The 21,424-nt window shown below is 32.9% G+C and overlaps 2 protein-coding genes across 2 annotated transcripts; one reads left to right on the top strand and one right to left on the bottom strand.

Moving 5' to 3' along the window:
* Positions 1-4,160: 4,160 nt before the first annotated feature.
* Positions 4,161-6,290, bottom strand: LOC149887029 (uncharacterized). Its single transcript, XM_090089911.1, is given in 3 exon segments — positions 4,161-5,295; positions 5,629-5,893; positions 6,036-6,290. Coding segments are annotated over 3 exon segments (531 nt in total). The 5' UTR covers positions 6,165-6,290; the 3' UTR covers positions 4,161-5,158.
* A 2,111-nt stretch (positions 6,291-8,401) lies between these two features.
* LOC149887028 (histone-lysine N-methyltransferase SETMAR-like) lies at positions 8,402-9,583 on the top strand. The gene is made up of 2 exons (XM_090091463.1): positions 8,402-9,350; positions 9,576-9,583. The coding sequence occupies exons 1-2, from the start codon at positions 8,402-8,404 to the stop codon at positions 9,581-9,583; spliced, it is 957 nt and encodes a 318-aa protein (XP_089947589.1).
* Positions 9,584-21,424: the final 11,841 nt, after the last annotated feature.

The raw sequence follows: 21,424 nt of genomic DNA, 5'->3' as shown, positions 1-21,424 counted from the left end.
CTTTGGTGGATCTTCTTCCGGCGATGCATTCTTTAAAGAATCCGAACCCTACTGTTTCTGGAGGTTGTAAGTTGACAGATCTTTTACCAACAGATGATGAAGTGGAATCTATTCAATCTGTCATCCGGCTTCTGAGAGGCTTCTCAGAACTCTCTGAGAAATGCACCAGCGAAAAGAATGTTAGCATCTGTTCCGTTATTAATTGCGTATACAACATCAGAGGAAGATTAGCAAGGGAGATGATCAAGCTAAAAACCGAGGTGTTATCAGAGCTTGCTCACTACTTCAATAAAGATCTAAACTAAATATTCGAAGGGGAGTTGATGAATATTGAATTCTCTAAAGCTCATTTTTTAGATCCTAACAGCAAGGGCATGTGCTTTGTGGATGAGGGGGAAATATTTGAAGTAGTCAAAACTGCAGTAAAGAAAGCTATGGAAGAACTGTCAAAAAAAGAAATTTTGGCTAGCAAACGCACTCCTTCCCCTTCAATGTTGGATGATGAAGATGATGACGACTTTGATTTCACTGAACAACTGAGAAAGAAAGTGTTTGGTGCAGGTTACATTAATCCTGGAGGTGAAACAAGCACCAAGAAAGCCATTTCTGCTACAATTGAGGGGTATTTGAATTCAAAACCAGTTCCAGCAAATAAAAATGTACTGGAATTCTGGAAACAAAACCAGTATATTTACCCAATAATGTCAAGGCTGCACAGTGGGCCAGAATTCACTTTTACTGGACAAAATTCGTAACTAATTTAATATTAGAGCTATATTCACTAAAATTAGTTTGAGTACTAATATGATGTCTGCGCTTTTTATGAAGGTAATATTTTTTTATTTCGTTGCTATGGATACCTTTATTTTGCTTAGCAACAACCTATTTTTGTTATCTGCAGATATTTTATAAGTGCTATATTCACTAAATTTGTCATGAGTACCAATATGAGATCACACTTCTTACAAAAGTGATAATTTTTTAAATTTAGTTGCTATGGATACTTATATTGCTTAGTTTCCGGATACTCTCCTTAGTTACAAAGTGGTAAATTGATATTTGAATATTTTGTCGGATTTTTGACCCACCTATATTGAATAACAATTGAGTATTTAGGTAAATAATGTTTTAGGAGTAATAAAAGCAAAAATAGTGCAAGAAAACATTGTCAATTTTAAATTGCACCAAAAAAATTATAAAACAATAATATCGTTTGAACCTTCCCATCAATCATTGTAAGTTCAATAATACAATTCACTTCAATAGAAGATCTGCAAACCTCTAATAAAATCATTCCCAAGCTTTCTATTTCACTTTTAATGTACTGATCTTCTTCAATCACAGATTCCTTGGATTCCATTTTGTATGCAAATCTTATGGGTCTACAATTGGCTGTGGAGGACGACTTTTGATTTTTCCAAATAGGCACCTTTTCGTTGCTGTTGTTAAATCCAGTCAAATCCAATGGGACTAGACAAGTAATAAATAGTGATTCTTCACGCTTTAAATCTCTGTTAATGTCGGGTTCTGATAAAACTTGTTTATAAATACTTTAGCCAGTAGCACCATCAAAACCATCAATACCCGTTAGTGTCATTGTTTTTATTGCTTTGTCGTTCAATATCAAGTGCCTTAGCACAGGTTCCCGAACTCCACAGATTCTTATCAAAGTATGAATTATTAAATCTTTTAAAGGAACTGAAGCTGAATAGTCCTCCACTGTTATGTTTGCAGGATAACATTTCAATTTTGCATCTCTGACATTATCGTAAGCGGGGTAAATGTTATATTCTTTCTCCAAGGCTCCGCTTCTAACCAATTGATAGGAAGCTTTTGTCAGACTTGCATCAATTATCAAAGCCAGTGCTTCGTCTGCTGAATATTTAGTTGCTTTATGTGTATTTGAAATATTTAAAACGTTCTTGGCAGCAATAACAATAGATTATTCTCTAAATTTTTTATTAGCAGCAAAAAATAATTCATTGGATGAATGAGATTCAATTAAACAAGATACACGCCGTTTTTTAGTTTTATTAGAACTATTACCAAATACAACTGGTTTTCGACCACGTCTACTTGCAGTTGGTTCATTGTCTTTTTTTCTGACAATTAAATATTCATTAAGCCAGCTCACAAACTTCTTTTCAAAATTTTTGACCGTATAGCTTGCAGATTTCCACTTTTTTTTATACAAGTAAACAAATCGTTGAACAGCGTGTCTAAAATCAACGTCTTTAAAATCAGCAAATTTTGGCTGAATAAATTTTAATATATCTTCAGAAATATATTGTTTTGAAATACTAAGATTGTTTTTTTGGAGAAAATTATGAATGTCTAAGTTTAATAAAACCATATCTAAATTATTATTGTAGCAAGTATTTTGTATTTAAAAGTTTAATGTTATAATATATATGCCGTCCGGACTACTAATACTTGTTATTAATTAAGTTACTACAAGTGTTATTAATTAAAATTAAAAGTAATTAAATTACTGTTAGTGTTAGTAATTAAATTACTAACAACTACCGAAAATATGTTGTTGCTATGCTATGCAAAGTAAGGTATCCATACTAACCAAAAAAAATAATCCCATAAGAATTGTGAATCTCATTTTAATACATACCCCCAATATTGTGTACTTAGCGCATGTAAAATACTGTTAAAACAACGTTAATGTAAAAATGAGTTGTTGCCATGCAAAATTTAGTACCATAGCAACCAAGTTAAAACATATAAAATCTCAACGGGGATTTAAGGGGACGAGCAATCAATTAAAACTCAATTGAAGCATCATATAGCTCAAATAAATATAAGACAGCACATGGCAAATTGTGGTAATTATTAGTTATAGTGCGGCAAAAAACAAATTTCTTAAGGAATTTTTTTTTTTAATCTGTGATTTTCAAAGTATAACTGAGATAACATGCTATGACAAATTTATTTCACACATTTGGTTTTTCTTATCTCTAAACACTCTAGAATAACATGTACTAATTTTTTTTTCAAAAACGTAGATGTAATTGAAATATAACACAACGTTGATATCACCGTTAATTACTGATTTAAAATTTTTTTTTTTTTTTTTTTTTAATTTCAATATTCAAATGCTTAGAGTCCTGGTAACTAAGGGATTTAATATAAATAAGTTATCAATAAATCTCTTCTTATATATATAGATACTAAAATTAAATAAGTTTTCAAGATTAGACAACTAAAATTTTTCCCATTTTGTCCACCTACTGGTCCACTGTGGGCTGGCCAGAAAAAACCTCTGTATACCTGCTGCATCATCAACATCTGAAAGAGTTCTCTCAACAGCAGGGAATATATACAGCTCTAGAAAAACCAATTTTTCAATCTCAAAGGTTTAGATGTTGGTATATATGAAAGAAAACACTAAGCAACTCAGTAAAATTCAAGACATTGTGTGGCCAGGAAATGAATTTGGAAAATAATTAACTTTCAGTGTGATTTTGACTTTTTTCATTTTTTTTTATATTATAAGGAAACCATTTAGTTTCATTGTATATTTGAATATTATAAATAAATAAAAATCTTATCTTAAAAGCATTTTTTATTCTGAATTCGTATAAATCCGTAAAAATAATATCGGTTCGGATTCCAATTCAAAAAAAATTTTTCGAATCGCAATCCGATCCGAAAGTATCGAATTGGATTGCAATCCGAAAAAATAATCCGAAAAAATTTTAACGAATTTTTTTCTCATACATTATTTTCGGATCAAATCAATCCGTAAGTAATTTGAACCGTTTAGCATAGATAATTCAGTGCACAATCCGCAAACCGATAAACAGTAACGAATCCCCAGTGGGCATGCGTCGTCCGCACGACGTCCCACGGACGTGCTAAGGACTTCTGGACGTCTAACGGACGTCTTATGGACGCCGCGAGGACGACGCATGCCCACTGGGTCGGCGGTCTCTAAAAAATATATTCATTTCGAGGTGGCCGTAGTAAAGTTTAACTAGGCGCGCATTTCAAGCTTTATTTCAAAATGGCACTATAAACAATAATATATACATGTAAATTGTTTCGTTGACCAGCTGTCTTATTTCAGCTTTAGGTAATATAACTATGGTTACAACATTGGTGTTGCCTCATTTATTAAGTCTTAATAGTAATCAACTGCAACTCATTCCTTTTATGAACATGGATCTTCAAAAAATTTCTAAGCGTCACCAAAAAAATATAAAAAGTTAGTAATAATACTTTTTTTTATTCATAATAGTTTATATAAAAAACACATGAGGTTTCAATATAAACTGTTATGAATAAAAAAAAGTATTAAGTATAATTGTTACAAATATCACAAATAATTGACGAGTGTTCTCCGCAAGTGTGTTTAGTGCACTTGGAACATCTTGTAAAGTCACGTCGCTGACGAAGCTGACACAAATGACATGATTTTCTAATTTTCAGTAAGGCATCTTGGGGTGGATTATTCTGTTCTGTAGACATAGAAGCAATGGCGCGTCTAGGGCCAGGTTGAAATGCCGCTCTCGGATGTTCAATAATTCGGTGTTCCATTGCTGTTTTCATCATTTCCAGGCTCATTTTAAGCAAGAATTGTCGTCTTTTTGATCCACTATGATCACCTTCCCACTGTGGCTTGTTAAAGAGGAACAAAATACTGGCATTAATGGCAGCAAGATCGAGGAGATGGCCGAACAAAGTCATTGGCCAACGCAGTGTCTAGAAAAAATTACAAGATACAAATTCATTAAGATTATAAAAATCGTAAGGAAAAAACTATTGTTACTAAATTTTAGTCTTATCTTTCGCCGTGTAGTGTATTCAATGCGCTTCTTCTGACACTTCCGTAGATGTATGGAGAGTAGACAACATAATGACAACCTTGTTAGTTTTTGGAATGTAACTTACTAGCTGCATTTTTTCAGAATACACAGTTATAGAATCAAATTGAACTTGAGGAAGAAGTAGTTGGGGAGCGATATCTGGTTTGTTACGATTAAGGGTTCCGAGCAGAGTGATACTCCGTGCTAGAAGTTCTTTGACTAGCGGAATAGACGTGAAGAATTGGTCAGTTGTGATATTTCTCCCACTACCATGAATTGGTTCAGTTAGCTGTAGCACCACTCATTTCCCTTGCCCTACTTTTTTTTCCTAGCAACTATTTCTAAATAAATCTCAGCATTATAGTTAACGCCCACACTTTGATGCCATATTTGTCAGGTTTTTTTGGCATGTAAACTTTAAAAGGCACTCGCCCACATGTTGGAACTATTTGGTCATTGATGCAAACCATATAAATATCTAAATCATAATTCATTACAGTGTATTTCATTAAATAACTGGTCTAATGTACATAACTCAATAAATAACTTTCATAGTTTTGGCTGCATCAGCCAAGAGCTGTTTAAATGAAAGTATTATACTTAGGATGGGGGGCAGGCTGTTACCCAGCAGTAGAGTAATCAGCGTTATATGCCATTAAAAACATATTATAAAGTTAGGAAAAGTCAAAGAAGCTCAGGCTCATTAGATTTAGCTAAACCTCATAACTTTGAAAAATAATTTTGAAATGGCTGCATCAGCCAGAGGGCGCAGTTTAAGGGATAAAGTGATTTATGTAAAATACATTCTCACCTTCAACATGATTTGTAGTTCTGGGGCCATCATTTTCAAAACGATTCCATATACTATGTGGAAAAAGAGCATCTGGAGAGAGCCAAGTATTGAAAAAATATGCCAATAAAACTCCAATGCCAGTAATATTAGGTGCATTGTGAATAATTTGTTCCCAAAGTTCTTCATAAATATTAGGGTCTGCAAGTGGGAATGCAGCAAGACAGTGAACAAGTTTTTTTACATCTTGGTTGTTATAAAACCTTGTTAAACCTAAACTTTGTACCTTTAAAAAAATAACAAAAAATACTTTGACATTTTATTTTATTGATAAACAAATATGAAAGATTTATACAATACAGAAAAATATAATTTGAAAGGTAACTTTTTTAATGTTATTCTGAAAAAAATGTTTAAATAACAAAAACCTTTCATCATATTGCCTGCCCAAAATGAAAAAAACATCCGCGAAATGATACCCCAGGAAAAGTTATACTTAATGCAGATACAACTGCTGATTCAAAATCAATTAAAAAGCATGACACTTCACTTTCCATATCATTTTCTATAAGTAAGTAAACATATAGTAATAAGAATTTTTACAAATTAAAAGCAGTTGTTTTAATGTAATAGATTAATAATTTTCTCAATGGGCTTCTAAATGTTAAAAACTTGTGATAAATAAAAATGTCTTTAATATTACAATAAAATAAAAAAGTTCTTATCCATAATAACTTCTTTTATCAGATTAAACAACCTCACATAAGTTATTGTCTTTTTATCAGGCAATAAACAGTACAATATAGGAAACATCTGATCTGACATAAAGCAATGAATTGTATAAAGTTGTGCAAACAAATTGGGTGATGATTTAAATGTGCCATCCATGTACCATGTTTTTGAATGACATAAACGTTTTAGAAAAACTTCTGTACCAAATATAAGAATTTTATCATCTGATCCATTGTTTTTCAATAAAAAAATATTGCCATTGGAAGTCAATTCCCATTCTAGTCCAAGAACTAAATCTTTTCTATTAGTTGGTTGAGGTGGAACTAATTTCCTTTTTCCCCTTTTGATAACTCCTTTTGTCGCTTGATAACGTGGAAAATTTGCTACTACTTCTTGTCGTAAATCTAAATTTGAGCCACATGCAAAATCAAGCATAACTTTTCTGCTGTATACATACAGTATAAACGTTATACACACACGCACACACACACACACACACACACACACACACACACACACACACACACATATATATATACACATGCATGCATGCATGCATACATACACACACATACATACATACATACATACATACATACATACATACATACATACATACATACATACATACATACATACATACATACATACATACATACATACATACATACATACATACATACATATATTCATACATGTTTATATATATACATAAAGAGAGGGATGTTTGTATGTATTTATATGTGTATTTATAATAGAGGTACAAGAGCAACGTTGAAGTAAAATCATGAAAGATCTTTCTTAACTTTTGCATTGATTTTGTCGGTGTCTTTTAACAGCTTCTCTAATTTTTGCATAAAATTCTTTTTTTCGCACTCCTGCACTATCTGGTTCGTGAATATGAGAAGAGGAAGACTTTAAGTATACTGTAGTAGTTTATCACCTCCGCCTGATTTATCACCTCCCTCCATAGAAAACCTAAAACGAGGTTGCGCTTTTAGATAATAGCTGTTAGAATTGTGCCTAATGCGTCCGTTTCAGCGCAATAAACTTTAATAACAACAACTAAAAGGAAAGACAAGGTCAACAATTCTAGAATTTAAATTTACTCGGTCATGTTGTGATGTTCCAACTTTATATTTTTAAAAGGTATTTAAAGAAAAGCAATAGTGATATAAGTTATATTATAACTTATAGTTTTAAATTAACTAGTTATGCATTTTTTTTTAGAAATACTCTAGAATTTGTTTTATATGTGGCTGATTTATCACCTCCTCCTAGTAAATTACTTATATTACTTCTGATTTATCACCTCCTCCACCCCACCCCCCTAGTAAATTACTTATCTTACTTCTGATTTATCACCTCCCCCTAGTAGAATAGTGTTAGAAAAGTATTGAGCGATAGTTATAAAAATTATACAACCTACTGATGTATTTTTGTTGTAATTTTTTTATAATTTGTTTCTTATGATTTATTATCTCCCTCTAGAAAATTATTTATCTTACTTCTGATTTATCACCTCCCTCCTAGTTGGATAGTGTTACAAGAGAATAGAGCGATATTTTTAGATAATATATATGTTTAGTTCATTTCATGTTCAGTTATTATGTTTATGAAACGCAATGCAAACACTGATGAATAAAAAAAATAATGGATTTATTATCAAAAAATGATTTTAGAATATTAAAGACTCCATAAAAAACAGTTTGGTTTGTTGTGCACTACCGATAGCTAATGTTTTCTGTTCTCTCAACGAATTCATTTTTCAGAAATTTACGAATGTTACGATGTGTATTATTATATTAGTTATAAAAAACTTACTATGGTTTTACATAGTTTGTATGGTTTTATATACATTATATTATACTTAGGTCGTTAGGAAAGTTCGTAGAACTTCATCTATAAAGATACAATGAGACAGGAAATAATTAAATATTTATATATCATTTTAAACTGCGTTTAATTATGAACATTTTAAGTACTTGTTGAAGTATTTTGAATGTTTATTAAAAAAGTTATTTAAATTTTACTATATACGTTTTTAAGAAAAAATTTAAAAATGGATAAATTTGAATATCGAGCATATATTAAAACCCGTGCTCTACTTGGAGTTTCAGCACAAGCCATAACCGATGAGTTGGTTTTAGTTCATGGTGACCAAGCTCCAAAATATAGTACAGTTGCCAAGTGGGCTACTTTATTTAAAGATGGTAGAGAGAGTCTCGAAGATGATCCTCGCTCAGGGCACCCTCAAACCACGTATACAGCTGAGAATATTGAACGTGTGCGAGCCATTATTGAAGAAAATCCTCATGCAACACATGATATAATTGAAGCCCTGACATCGATTAATCGCTTTACAATCAACGAAATCATTCACAACGCACTTAAAAAAAGAAAATTAACATCACGTTGGATACCCCACGAGTTAACCGATCAAAATCGCAAGAATAGAGTTGAGGCATGTAAGGAAAATTTAGTTCTTTTCAGAAACGGTCCATGGAGACTATGTGATATTATTACAGGGGATGAGTCGTGGTTTTATTTGAGACAAGTTGGACACAAGTCGGCTAACGCTAGTTGGGTCGGTGAAGGTGAAAGTCCAAGAACTATAGTAAGATGCGACAGGTTTCAGCCGAAAAACATGTTCTACATCTTCTTCAAAACAACAGGTGTTGTTCATTTGGGTTATGTTGAAAAGGGAGACACCATTACTAGCGAATATTATATAAAAAATTGTTTGAAACCTCTTATATGCGAAATAAATAAGCAAAGACCTAAAACAGGCACTCAAAATTTCAAATTTCTCCATGATAACGCTCGACCCCATGTGACTGAAACCGTCACAAATTGTCTAAACCAAGCTGGAATTACAATAATTCGCCACCCACCATACTCACCAGACTTAGCTCCATCCGATTATTGGCTATTCGACTTGATAAAAAAAAATCTTGATGACGATACTGACGTCGAAAGTCAAAAAACTCGCATAACGAAGCTACTTCAAAGTATACCCAAAGAAGAGTATAAAAAAACGTTTGACAAATGGCTTGAAAGGATGCAACTTTGTATAGATAACGATGGACATTATTTTGAACATTTGATAAAACAAAATTAAAAAAAACTCTTCTTTTTTTTTTTTTTTAGAGGGGAGTTCTACGAACTTTTCTAACGACCTAAGTAGAAAAATATTTTCAAAAATCGTTACATAAAGTTAATTGATATAATTTAAGGAAAATAATTATTATTATATTGTCATGATTGTTGTGCAATTTGTTTTCAATAAATTTGATAGAAAATGTAAAAGTATAGACATTAAAAGATAAATACAAGTGAAAATGAAATCCGTAGGTGTCTTATTTTATACTTGCCTTTATACTCGCCTGACAGATCAGGTTTCGGTTCCAACTTTGTTTGAACTCCTAAGTTTTTTTTGGCTAAGTTTTCTGACTAAGTAATCCTCAACTTATGGCTCTGGCTCCTAACTTTTTTTCTCAGGCTCATTTAAATATATTTTAAAAATTTTAACTTAACATTTTACATATGAAAACTTCATAAATTTGTAGTTTGTAACGGGTGATGCGGAAGTTATTGGACAAAATAAAAACGTCAATAACTTATTTATAAATAAAAAAACAAACTACTATTATATTTTTTTTAAATAAAGTATTTATCTTTTAATAAAAATATATTATTTTTTATATGAAAAAAAACCACCATCTGCAATTGATCTCAATTTTGCTCTGACGCCTTTCATATGCGACTGTAAAAAGTTTAAATCAATTTCTTGTAGTTTTAGTTTAATGCGATCAATCAAAACTTGCTCTGTTGAAGCTTGCCAATCTCCCTCGTAAACCTTCTGTGCCAAATGTCCCCAAAAATATTCAATTGGTCGTGCTTGAGGCACACTTGGGGGATTGGATTCTTTATCAACGTAATAGACATATTGGTCCATCCAATTTAGAGAATCTTTAGAATAATGAGACCTACTAAATCTGGCCAAAATAAATAGTTAAAGTCTCCATGATACTTGTGAATAAATGGAAGAAGTTGTTTTTCTAAACATTCATTAATATAGATTGATGAATTGATCGCTACAGCCTTGGAAGCGTGAAGATTGTACAGCCTTGGAAGTCTTTTTTTCCTCCTCAGTGAACTACATCTCTTTTATGAAGTATATTCATGAAGATCTGCAATAAAATTTTATATAAATTACTAAAGAAAAAAAACATTCATGAACAATAAGTTGTCTCAAAAAAAAAAAATTGAAAAACCAATGTGTGGAAAATTAAAACTACTATCAAAATGTATTAGTAGTCGATAACAAAAATGTCAGCTCTCCAAATAAAAGGTAAAAAAGATGTTTTTAGACAATATCCCAATATATTATGATGGCACTTTGACTAGGGATGTTGCATAAAAACACCTTTTCTTTTTAAAATCTTATTGCAGTATTTATGTAGTTAGAGTGAATATTGAAAGATAAAATTTTATTTGGAGATGATAAAATCACTTTCGCAAAGTTAGTGATTTACTAGGGGAGAGGTGATAAATCAGAAGTAAGATAAATAATTTACTAAGATGAGGTGATAAATCAGCCACATATAAAACAAATTATAAAAATTTGCAACAAAAATACATAACAGCTTGTATAATTTTTATCACTATCGCTCAATACTTTTCTAACATTATCCTACTAGGGGGAGGTGATAAATCAAAAGTAAGATAAAAAATTTACTAAGATGAGGTATTAAATCAGCCACATATAAAACAAATTATAAGAATTTACAACAAAAATACACAACTAGGTTGTATAATTTTTATTACTATCGCTCAATACTCATGTAACACTACCCTACTAGGTGGAGGTGATAAATCAATACATATATAAAACAAATTCTAAAGAATTTATGACAAAAAAACATAACTAGGTAATTTGTACTTGTATAATTTTTATCACTATCGCTTTATTCTCTTGTAACACTATCCAACTAGGAGGGAGGTGATAAATCAATACATATATAAAACAAATTCTAAAGAATTTACGACAAAAAAATATAACTAGGTAATTTGTACTTGTATAATTTTTATCACTATCGCTCTATTCTCTTGTAACACTATCCAACTAGGAGGGAGGTGATAAATCAGAAGTAAGATAAATAATTTTCTAGAGGGAGATAATAAATCATAAGAAACAAATTATAAAAAAATTACAACAAAAATACATCAGTAGGTTGTATAATTTTTATAACTATCGCTCAATACTTTTCTAACACTATTCTACTAGGGGGAGGTGATAAATCAGAAGTAAGATAAGTAATTTACTAGGGGGGTGGGGTGGAGGAGGTGATAAATCAGAAGTAATATAAGTAATTTACTAGGAGGAGGTGATAAATCAGCCACATATAAAACAAATTCTAGAGTATTTCTAAAAAAAAATGCATAACTAGTTAATTTAAAACTATAAGTTATAATATAACTTATATCACTATTGCTTTTCTTTAAATACCTTTTAAAAATATAAAGTTGGAACATCACAACATGACCGAGTAAATTTAAATTCTAGAATTGTTGACCTTGTCTTTCCTTTTAGTTGTTATTAAAGTTTATTGCGCTGAAACGGACGCATTAGGCACAATTCTAACAGCTATTATCTGAAAGCGCAACCTCGTTTTAGGTTTTCTATGGAGGGAGGTGATAAATCAGGCGGAGGTGATAAACTACCACAATACACCATTTAGTGTTGTAATCCTCGCTTTACAACCATTAGTATTCAAAGTGCATCTCCAAAATTCTTTATCATTACGCAATTTATCTCTTCTGTAAATGTTTTCTTGAAAAATAGCATAAACTGTTTTTCTTCCAGTATCTATAAACTTAATTTCAAAATCCATTTACAGTATTGCGTAAGTTCACTTTCTTTCGTATATTTTAGATTAGCCTAAAACTTTTCTTAATGTTCCGGTTTTTAATTTCCAGACCATTTGCTTTGACGTTCTTTCGCTTTAAAACTTTTCGCTTTTACATCCTTTCGCTTTAACGTCCTACTTAACTCCTAACTTTTCGCTTTAACGTCCTACTACCGTTTTATACAATGATATGTTATATATACTATATGTCTAACTTGCGGGATTTTTTTGGACAAAAAGTGAAGCCGCTTTTTTTGTTTACAAATTGAATCCGCCATTTGTAATAAAGGGCAAAAACTATATCCGCCATTTGTAATAAGGGCAAAAACTATATCCGACGTGCGAAATAAAAGTTAAAAATGCACGTTTTTGCCCGAATTAGAAATGGCTCCCACGGCTTCACATTTCGGATCGAAGTTAGACATCTAGCATATATAATATATCATTGGTTTTATATAAACGTATATACCGTGCCGTTGTCGCGTGACTATTGTTCCCCCCATACTTTTGTCCCCCCGGAAAGTATATACCGGGACAAACTTTCCCACCGGAAAGTATATTCTAGTATAAACATTCCAGGGGGATACATTATTTCTTCCCCGCCCGTAATAAGTATTCCCCCGATAAAATTTTTACTAAAATTTTTATTTTTTTGATAAAACATAAGTTATTATTGTTACGCTAATTTATTTATTAAACAACATGCCTGAACGTTAATTATGACCGATACCAAGGAACGTTAATATGCATGGCGGATCTTATGTAGAATTTTCACATGGCCCCCAGTATTTTACTTTTAAAAAAAGTGATCAAAATAAAATAAAAACGTAATTTAGCTGTTAAAATACAGTTTAAAAATACTAAATAACATGTTCTAAATGTTGATAATTTGCATCCCCTTCTTGCGTTCATGTTTACGAGAGACGGTTTTTGGAAAAGGTGTGATGATTGATGTTTCCAAACAGCAAATGAGATGAGAGCGCATCATTTTGTTTTCAAATGTTTGCGTCATACCATTATTTCCATAAATTGCCAATTGAAATGCAAAGGCAGCTGCATAAACACCGCAGTCCGATGCATTCGGTTGTAGTGCGCATGGTACTACTATTACTGGAAGAAAACCTTCGGGATTAACAAGTTTAACATAGAGTTGTCTCATTTGAGCTTTAACATAGTTTGAAACTGAGCTATTAAGTCTATCTAAATACAAAACTTCTCCTTCAATGCATGCAGTTGTCACCCAATGGTTGACGTCGTGAAGAATGATGATCGACTCACAGGTGACTGTTTCGAACCCAGATCGCGTCTGAACTAGAAGAGTTGATTGATTGTTTTTGTTACCAAGATGTGTTGAAACCATTTTCTTGACCGCATCTATAAATCTGTCGTTCAACCATGCGTCTGAAGTCAGGATCTGTTTATCTCCAATTGTTAGATTGTACTTTGAAATCCACGGTTCTGATTTTGAAACCTTTTTTTGATAATGGATTTTTTCGACTGAATTTTTTAATGCTTCTGTTGCTATAATTTCATCAATACTCTGATCGGAGGTTGCAGTTTTAATTGACATGGTGTATTTCTGTGGTTCATTCCATCTTTTTAGGTTGATAGCGTTAACAACTTGTTTCAATATTCTTTTTTTATCTTGCAACCGATAAACTCCTTTGTCTAAAACATCTATTATTGTGTAAGGGCCGTGGAATCTTGGAGCTAACTTATCTCCCATTCGTGTGTCTTTGCGTCTATTGCATTTCAAAACTTTGTCGCCAACTGCAAATGATTGAGCTAAATGTTTAAATCGTAACGTTTCTTCTGTGTATTTTGTGCCATTGTAATGTTCTTTTTAGCTGCGTTTCTTTTCGCGCCAATTTTTTCAGAGAACTCAGCCATTCGCAATCCTTGTTTGGCTTCGTCAATTTTAGTATCCAACAGAAAAATCTCTCTTGCCCGGTTTTCCAAGTCGATTGGAATCTGAGCTTTAACTCCATACATAATCTCAAAGGGAGAGTATTTTGTAGAAACTTGTTTATTTATTCGATATGCAAAAGCCACCGGGTCCAGAAGTTCATCCCAGTCGTTTGCTTCGTTTTTAACAAGCTTCATTATATGGGTAATCAATGTTTGGTTGAACCTTTTGTGCAAAATAAATAAGTTATAGCTAGTAACTGTTGTATTTAAAACTATTAAATAATGCCCCTTTTTTACACAAAAAACAAATTTAAAAGTTATTATAAAAACTATACAAAAATAAAAAAAAGAGTATAACCATGTATCACCTTTCTGTCAGTCCATTAGTCTGGGGATGATATGCTGACGTTTTTGCCGATTCAATGTCTAATTTCAATAAAAGATCTTCCACGAGCTTGTTACAAAACTCGCGTCCTTGATCGTGAAGAAGAATGTGGCAAGCCCCAAATCTGAATACCAGACGAAGAATGAAACGATGAATAGAATCCGCATCCTTGTCCGTAATGGAATCAACTTCAGCCCATCTAGTCAGGTATTCTGTTGTATATACTTCTTTCAGTTCTTAGTTTCTTTCAACGGACCAATTAGATCTATTCCCCAACGGTGAAAAATGTCATGAACTGGGATTGGATGGAGCGTCGCAGGTGATGGTTTGTTGTTAGGATTCGCACGTTGACATTCAGGGCAGGATCCGACAAATTCGTGTATGTCTTTTGAAATCGACTTCCACCAATACCTCTCAGTTGCTTTTTTGATCGTGGCGTTTTGCCCAAAGTGACATCCTCCAACTATGTTGTTATGGAGAGTTCGTATTATACGGTTTCGCTCTTCTTCTCCGATTATAACTCGTTGTAGTCGTTTTTCATTTCCGATATGAAATAATTCTCCATGTACCAACCGGAAGGACTCTGCTTTCTTTCGAAATTTCCTCTTATCGTCTTTCGTATACTTCGATGGATATTCTTTTTTCCCGAGATATATAACCAGAATCTCGCTTTCTTCTTTTTCCATATTCTTTTTTCAAATAGTTAAATAAAACAAAAACAACTTATATTTGCAAGTTTTGTACTTTTATGTAACTAGTTGAATAATAATAGTTCACAAATATTCTTGTTCTTTACTGATAGCAAATGACTATAATAAATAGAAACTGTAAGTTATTTCATAAAAATGATCCGCAATTTTATGAAATTTTTTCACTAGGCATAACAAAATGCTCATACAGATTTGAATAACTAGTTCATAAATAGTCCAAAATTAAACATAATTTTAGTTATTGTTATCAATTTGTTTAAAGAAACCGAGTTTAAACTTATCTGACATTCTTTTTTTTATTTTTATTGATGCGTCTTATTCAATTGAAACTTTGTTTTTTTATGTAGTTTAATTTAGCATTTAAAGAGATTATATATTTATTAAGATTTATTATTTTATGAGATCATTCTTTAACATTTTATGGCGCAATCATATCAATTTGTATATTTAAGAAAATATTTAGGGGGAACTAATAACACGGAGGAAATTTTATTTCGCAGATGGAGGAAAAAATTATACAAGGGGGGAAATATTATTTCGAAATAAATTTTCCCCCCGGAAAGTATATTTCGGCCGGGGGGAAGTTTTATAATGGGGAATATTTATTTCGTGACACCGGCAATGTCGAGAAATAATTCTAAAATTAATTACCGGCCGAATTATTGTTACATATAATATCTTAACTAAAGAAAAAGGTTCTGTTACATGCAGTGATCACGAACTCAACACTGCACTTCCAAGAGCAGTTGAGGGTACCCCGGAACTGAAAGATGCTTTTCTTAAAGCCAGCTCACTTACTACCAGGCTTCATAAATCGACAGCCTTCAGTGCTTCGTTGAAAGATGCTTGTTCTAGGTTAGATGTGAGTAATCTCAAAATACCCTCCACAGTAACCTCGAGATGGAGCAGCCATTACGATATGCTGCACGTCATGCTTCGACTGAAGGTTCCACTCATATACTTACGCGATACAGAAGGTGATGATTGGAAGAAAACCGTACCTATAGATGAACAGTTCCTACTCTTTGAAACTATTGTTCCAGTGCTTAAATCTGTTAAAGAATTATCAGTTTTTTTATCTTCTGACACTGAGATCCGAATTGACATGCCACTGTGGAAAGTAACAGCACTCATCAACTTCATCGAGAAAGAAAAAAATAGTTATGTTACTCATGGAAACAACAAATTAGTAGAAAAATTCATGGAGGACTTATTATCAGAACTAAATAAGAGATTACCAGACAAAGGCCGTAAATTAACCGCATTTGCACTAGGACATTACCTTCATCAATTTTTTCGTGGACATCTTGATGTTGACGCTGAAAATATTCAAAAACTGGTTGAAAACCATCCCACAACCAAAGAATACTTTGAGAATTCTTCATTGTCTGTCTCAAGCTCCAGTAATAATAACGGTAGTAACGATTCCATTGCTGATAATGCACAAGGTTGGGAGAAAAATGAGTATAATATTATTTTAGCAAAGTATAAGGAAGATACTAATTCACATCATATACACAAAAACCCTCCTATTAAACTTGAAATGGAAGAATACCAAAAAACAAAAAGATCCAAAAATGCAGGAAAAACTGACACCTTAGCATGGTGGAAGCAGCATGCAGCGGAACTTCCTATCCTTTCGGGTGTTGCAAGATCTTGGTTGGCAACTCCACTAACCTCTGCATCATCTGAAAGAGCATTTTCTGCTTCTGGCCTTCTCATCACTGATAGTAGATACAATCTCGACAGTGACAAGGCAGATAAGCTTGTATTTATAATGCAGAACTATTCCGCTTTTGAAGATTACATTAAAAAATGGCCCATCGAACAAGAAAATTAAAGTGATATAGGACATGAATCAGACTTATCTTTGCCAATATTAAGAGAATAAAATCCTAAAATACCAACGAAAGTACGGCAAAGGAAAAAACAACGAATGGACGATAGCCAAAGTATTTTAGATTTTAAAAAAACAATAACTAAATCTCTAAAAAGCAATTGTACTTGTATTTTCTCAATAAAATTCAATAAGTCACATTCTAATTTTTTGTTTTTTTGTTTTATTTAGAGTCTCGATTCGAGACCATGCAATACTATACGATTCTTTTTATTATCGGTATCGTTTGGTATTGAAGCGATACTGATAGTATCGACATTGGAGCATAAGCGATACCACACGATACGAGACCTTCCTTCTCGGTATCGAGCGGTATCGAACCGATACTGATAGTATCGACATTAGTATATAAGCGATACCACGCGATACGAGACCATTCTTCTCGGTATCGACTTATACCATACCGATTATCTAGTGTCTAATAAAATGGTGCTGCTCTCAATGAAGATAAAACATTAAATTGAGAAAACAACTTTTTCAAACAAGTTTTTTGTTATATGTTTAATTTCTAACCAGTCATATGTCTGCAAACATATTAAAGGTCGAAAAAAATTAGTTATTTCAAGTTTAAAATCTGTTTTTTCCATTTTATACGAAAGTTTTTATTAATATGAGTGTGAAGAACACACAAATTGACATACGACTAGTTTGACTTTTTAAGTTAAACCTCTTAATGTTTATTTAAAAGTCTAAGCTCAAAATTTACGTATTTACATATTTACAAAACACTTTTGGATTACTATTCGTCATTGAAGGAGATCTGGAGAACATGGTCGAATTCCGGGTCTTCTTCAACTTCTTGCTCTTCATATGAATCACCATTTGTTTCTTTGATGATCGATCGTACATCAATACTACAAATCGCTCAATGGCCTTCATTGCCGTATCAGTTAAGACATCATTTTTTAAGTCTGACGTTGAAAGATTGTGAAATGCAGCATCAACTACTCGGTAGTTCATCCACGCTTCCCATGCCGTTCGTTTTCCAATCCCACAGAATGTTGATACTGTGTCACATCCGGTGAAGGCATGGAAGAATGGTAAATTTGACAATACACCATCTGGAATGTGTTGATGTAGATAGTGAACTCCTATCATTCGTCTTCCTTTTCCAACTCCAAAATCAATCCACAACTCTTTCACTCCAATCATCTGGCTAAACACAGAGAGCTATAACGATCACATCGGAGTCCACAGTGCGTATAGTTATAGTTAAGTTGCCATTTTTCAGTGCATGATTAGCATGGAGCAAAAGACGGCCATCTGCCTCTTCAGCACTACAAGGAGATATGGACGATACATCTAAATCTTGTTGACTGGCACATGCAGTTTCTTCAATGGTACAAACAATAACTTTTCCAACTATGGATTGCGTTAAAACGAATCTGGAAATAAGGCCGAACAGTTGCGTCTTATTGAAGTCCACAGATAGGAATTTGTCAAACTTTTTTGGAATAAGTGTACCCATTGTGACGTTTATGCGTTGCCCTGATCCACGATCTTCCCGTGTTTCGGACTTCAAGCTTTTTGAGACATAGCGATCAAAAACAATGTCAAGGCGCTGCACGGATCTCAGAAGTCTGTCCACGAATGGTCCAATCACATTTTCGCAGTAGTCAGAGAATGTCTTTGACGATCTCGGGTGAAACATGTTTACGAGTGCTGCACCATCAACAATCAGAGCAGAAACCTTACAGTCAAGGTTGAAGTCTTGTTGTTTCTCGCTACCATACTGTTCCAAACAAATGAGGACATCTGATTTGCTGGTGGCCTTACGCTTCCTTCCGAATTCAGAAATTGACGGCGGATAACGGTTGTTTTCGTGTGAAAAGAAATCCTCGATATCACCAACACGATTTTGACTTGCTACATACATTTTACAAAAGTAGTTGGAGTCATGTTTAAGATCAGTGATTTTAGTTTTATGCTTGGAACCTGGAATTTTCAAACTGTGGAACAATTCAAATTTGTTTCTTTTCAAAGGCTCATGGATTGACTTTTGTCTGGACACAAGACGGTCAACTACGTACTCGTTGTATTGCTGTTGCCCTGTGATCTTGGCTTCTTGAACAGTTTTTTCGGCTGAATTGGACATTATAATCTTATGGTTGTCTGCTGTCTGCAGTAACTGCTCCGCAAAAGGATTCCCATCATCGTGCAAAGATTTCACCACTTCAGACACGTGATGAAGATAACGAGTCTGAAAACTATTTCTGTCTTCATGATGGCAACGGTGTTGATAACCCAAAGAAGCAGAACAGCGAACTTCATTCTCAAACTCATTAATTATTCGAGAAATTTCTGGACCAGCCACCATCCACTTAAGAAGAGCAGTTTTGTTATGAAGTACATTGATTGCTCCTCCGTCACTCTTGATCAATTTGTTGTTCTGTTCGTGAAGCTGGTCATCAGACATGGCAAAGAAGTCCGAGTTAGTTTTCCTACTTGTGAAGTTGCCCTTTTTGAATTCCTCAAACACATAAGGGTGTCGGACAGGTAGCTCTTCCAAGGTCTTGATGAAAACCGGAAACCAGCGAGAGTAATTAGTTAGATCAAGTGCGAAGAACCACGGAGCAATCTGCTTTAGCATTCGCACGTACTCCTCGAAGTTTGATTCGCGAATACTGCGCACAAAACTCAGTAGCAGGCTCTCCAACTCCATAACGGTTTGCCAATAAAGAGACTAATTAGATTCGTTGCTTTTCCTGGAAATCCACTCTTCCAATGACTCAACCATGCTTATACGCCTCATCACGAAGAATGAAAAGAGATGCCAGGCTCACTTCGTGCGCATATCTTGTTTTCTTTACGTGCGACGATTTAAGCAGCAACTCACTCCTTCCAATGCTAGCAACCTCTGCTTTTATGAACATTTCAGTTCAACCACTGTCTTTCATTTTATTTTATTTATTCGTCCGAATTTGGTTATTACTACGACCGTGACCTAATATAATGGCGTCAACAAGACACAAATCTTTCTTATCTTTAAAGACCAATTTAACAAATTTTATTCGCTTAACGGTTTGTCTCGATTGTTTTACATACAGGAATATATAACCTTTAGTTGTGCAAAAGGATTTGTTGGTGTCCGGCAGTGAAATATTGTTACGTCAAAAAGCATCAACCGACTGCACTAAAAGAAGCAAAAACATTGCCGAAACTTTCTAGTTACCACAAATTTTACGCTTAAAAACTGAAAAACGAACCTCGTTACATAATTCCTAATTTTTTTTGGTAAAAATAAAAACTGTGGCTACGCTGATTTTACTTTGTACCCATCAACTAAATACTATTTTTAGTTATATAACAGTGGAACATACAAGTTTGTGTTATATTTTACAGATTTGCTGGAACCGGTGAAAAAAGGAAGCAAAAGTAGCAGCTTTGATCCCCAACAGGTTAAAAAGTAAATTACCTTTTATTGAAAAAATAGTTTTTTTAATACTAAAAGCTAATCGAAACTCAATTAAGCTCAATTAAAACCATTACCTTTTTCTTATTTATATATATATATATATATATATATATATATATATATATATATATATATATATATAGTGACAAAAATATAAACTTATTCTCACAGAACCAGATTCAAAATTTATATCAAAAGAAGAAGATTTGCAGTAGCAACCAGACAATCTCTAATGGCCTTATTATAAAAGGACAAAAATAGACTTCGACAAAGCACTAATTGCAACAATTTTAATTACAACTATCAAAAATGAATTGTCTATAAAAAATGTTTGTCTTTCTAGACAATCATTTTAAAAACGGACACTAAATGAACAATCTCGATTTTTTAATGAGGTATAGAAGATCTATTTCATATATAATTTGGACTTATAACGAGTAATTAAATTTTCACTGCAGCATCGTTTCAAAAACTGAAAACGAGCACAAAATTAAAAATACAATTTTTCTAACAGAAGTTCATTTTTTAATTTTTTGTCCAGCGTGTGCTGTTGATTAAAAAGTTAATGTCTATTTAAAAACCTCAAAATGGACTATTTTGTGCTCAATTGAAGTTCATTAATTACTCAGTTCAGTTGTTTTTCAGTTCTCAGTGAATGTGCGTGAAAATTTATTTTTAAAATGCCCTCTCCAGTTTGGGATTACTTCAAAAAAGTTGAAGGTAAGTTTATCATTTAAAAAATTTTCCTTAGTCACTAAAATCTTTATCACCTTCAATAAAATTATTTTAAAAATTCCGTCCTAAAATTTGTCACCACTTTAAATTTGTCACCATAAAAGTCATTTTTACCATGAAATA

Source organism: Hydra viridissima, unplaced genomic scaffold (assembly GCF_058129835.1).
Source record: "Hydra viridissima isolate aposymbiotic clone 2 unplaced genomic scaffold, HvirCarnegie_v1 scaffold_6, whole genome shotgun sequence".
NCBI classification, from domain to species: domain Eukaryota; kingdom Metazoa; phylum Cnidaria; class Hydrozoa; order Anthoathecata; family Hydridae; genus Hydra; species Hydra viridissima.
This window is presented reverse-complemented; position numbering and strand designations above follow the sequence as displayed.

What these genes read in the sequence shown, in the direction of transcription:
- LOC149887028 (XM_090091463.1), top strand. Translation starts at nt 8,402, where the DNA reads ATGGATAAATTTGAATATCGAGCATATATTAAAACCCGTGCTCTACTT.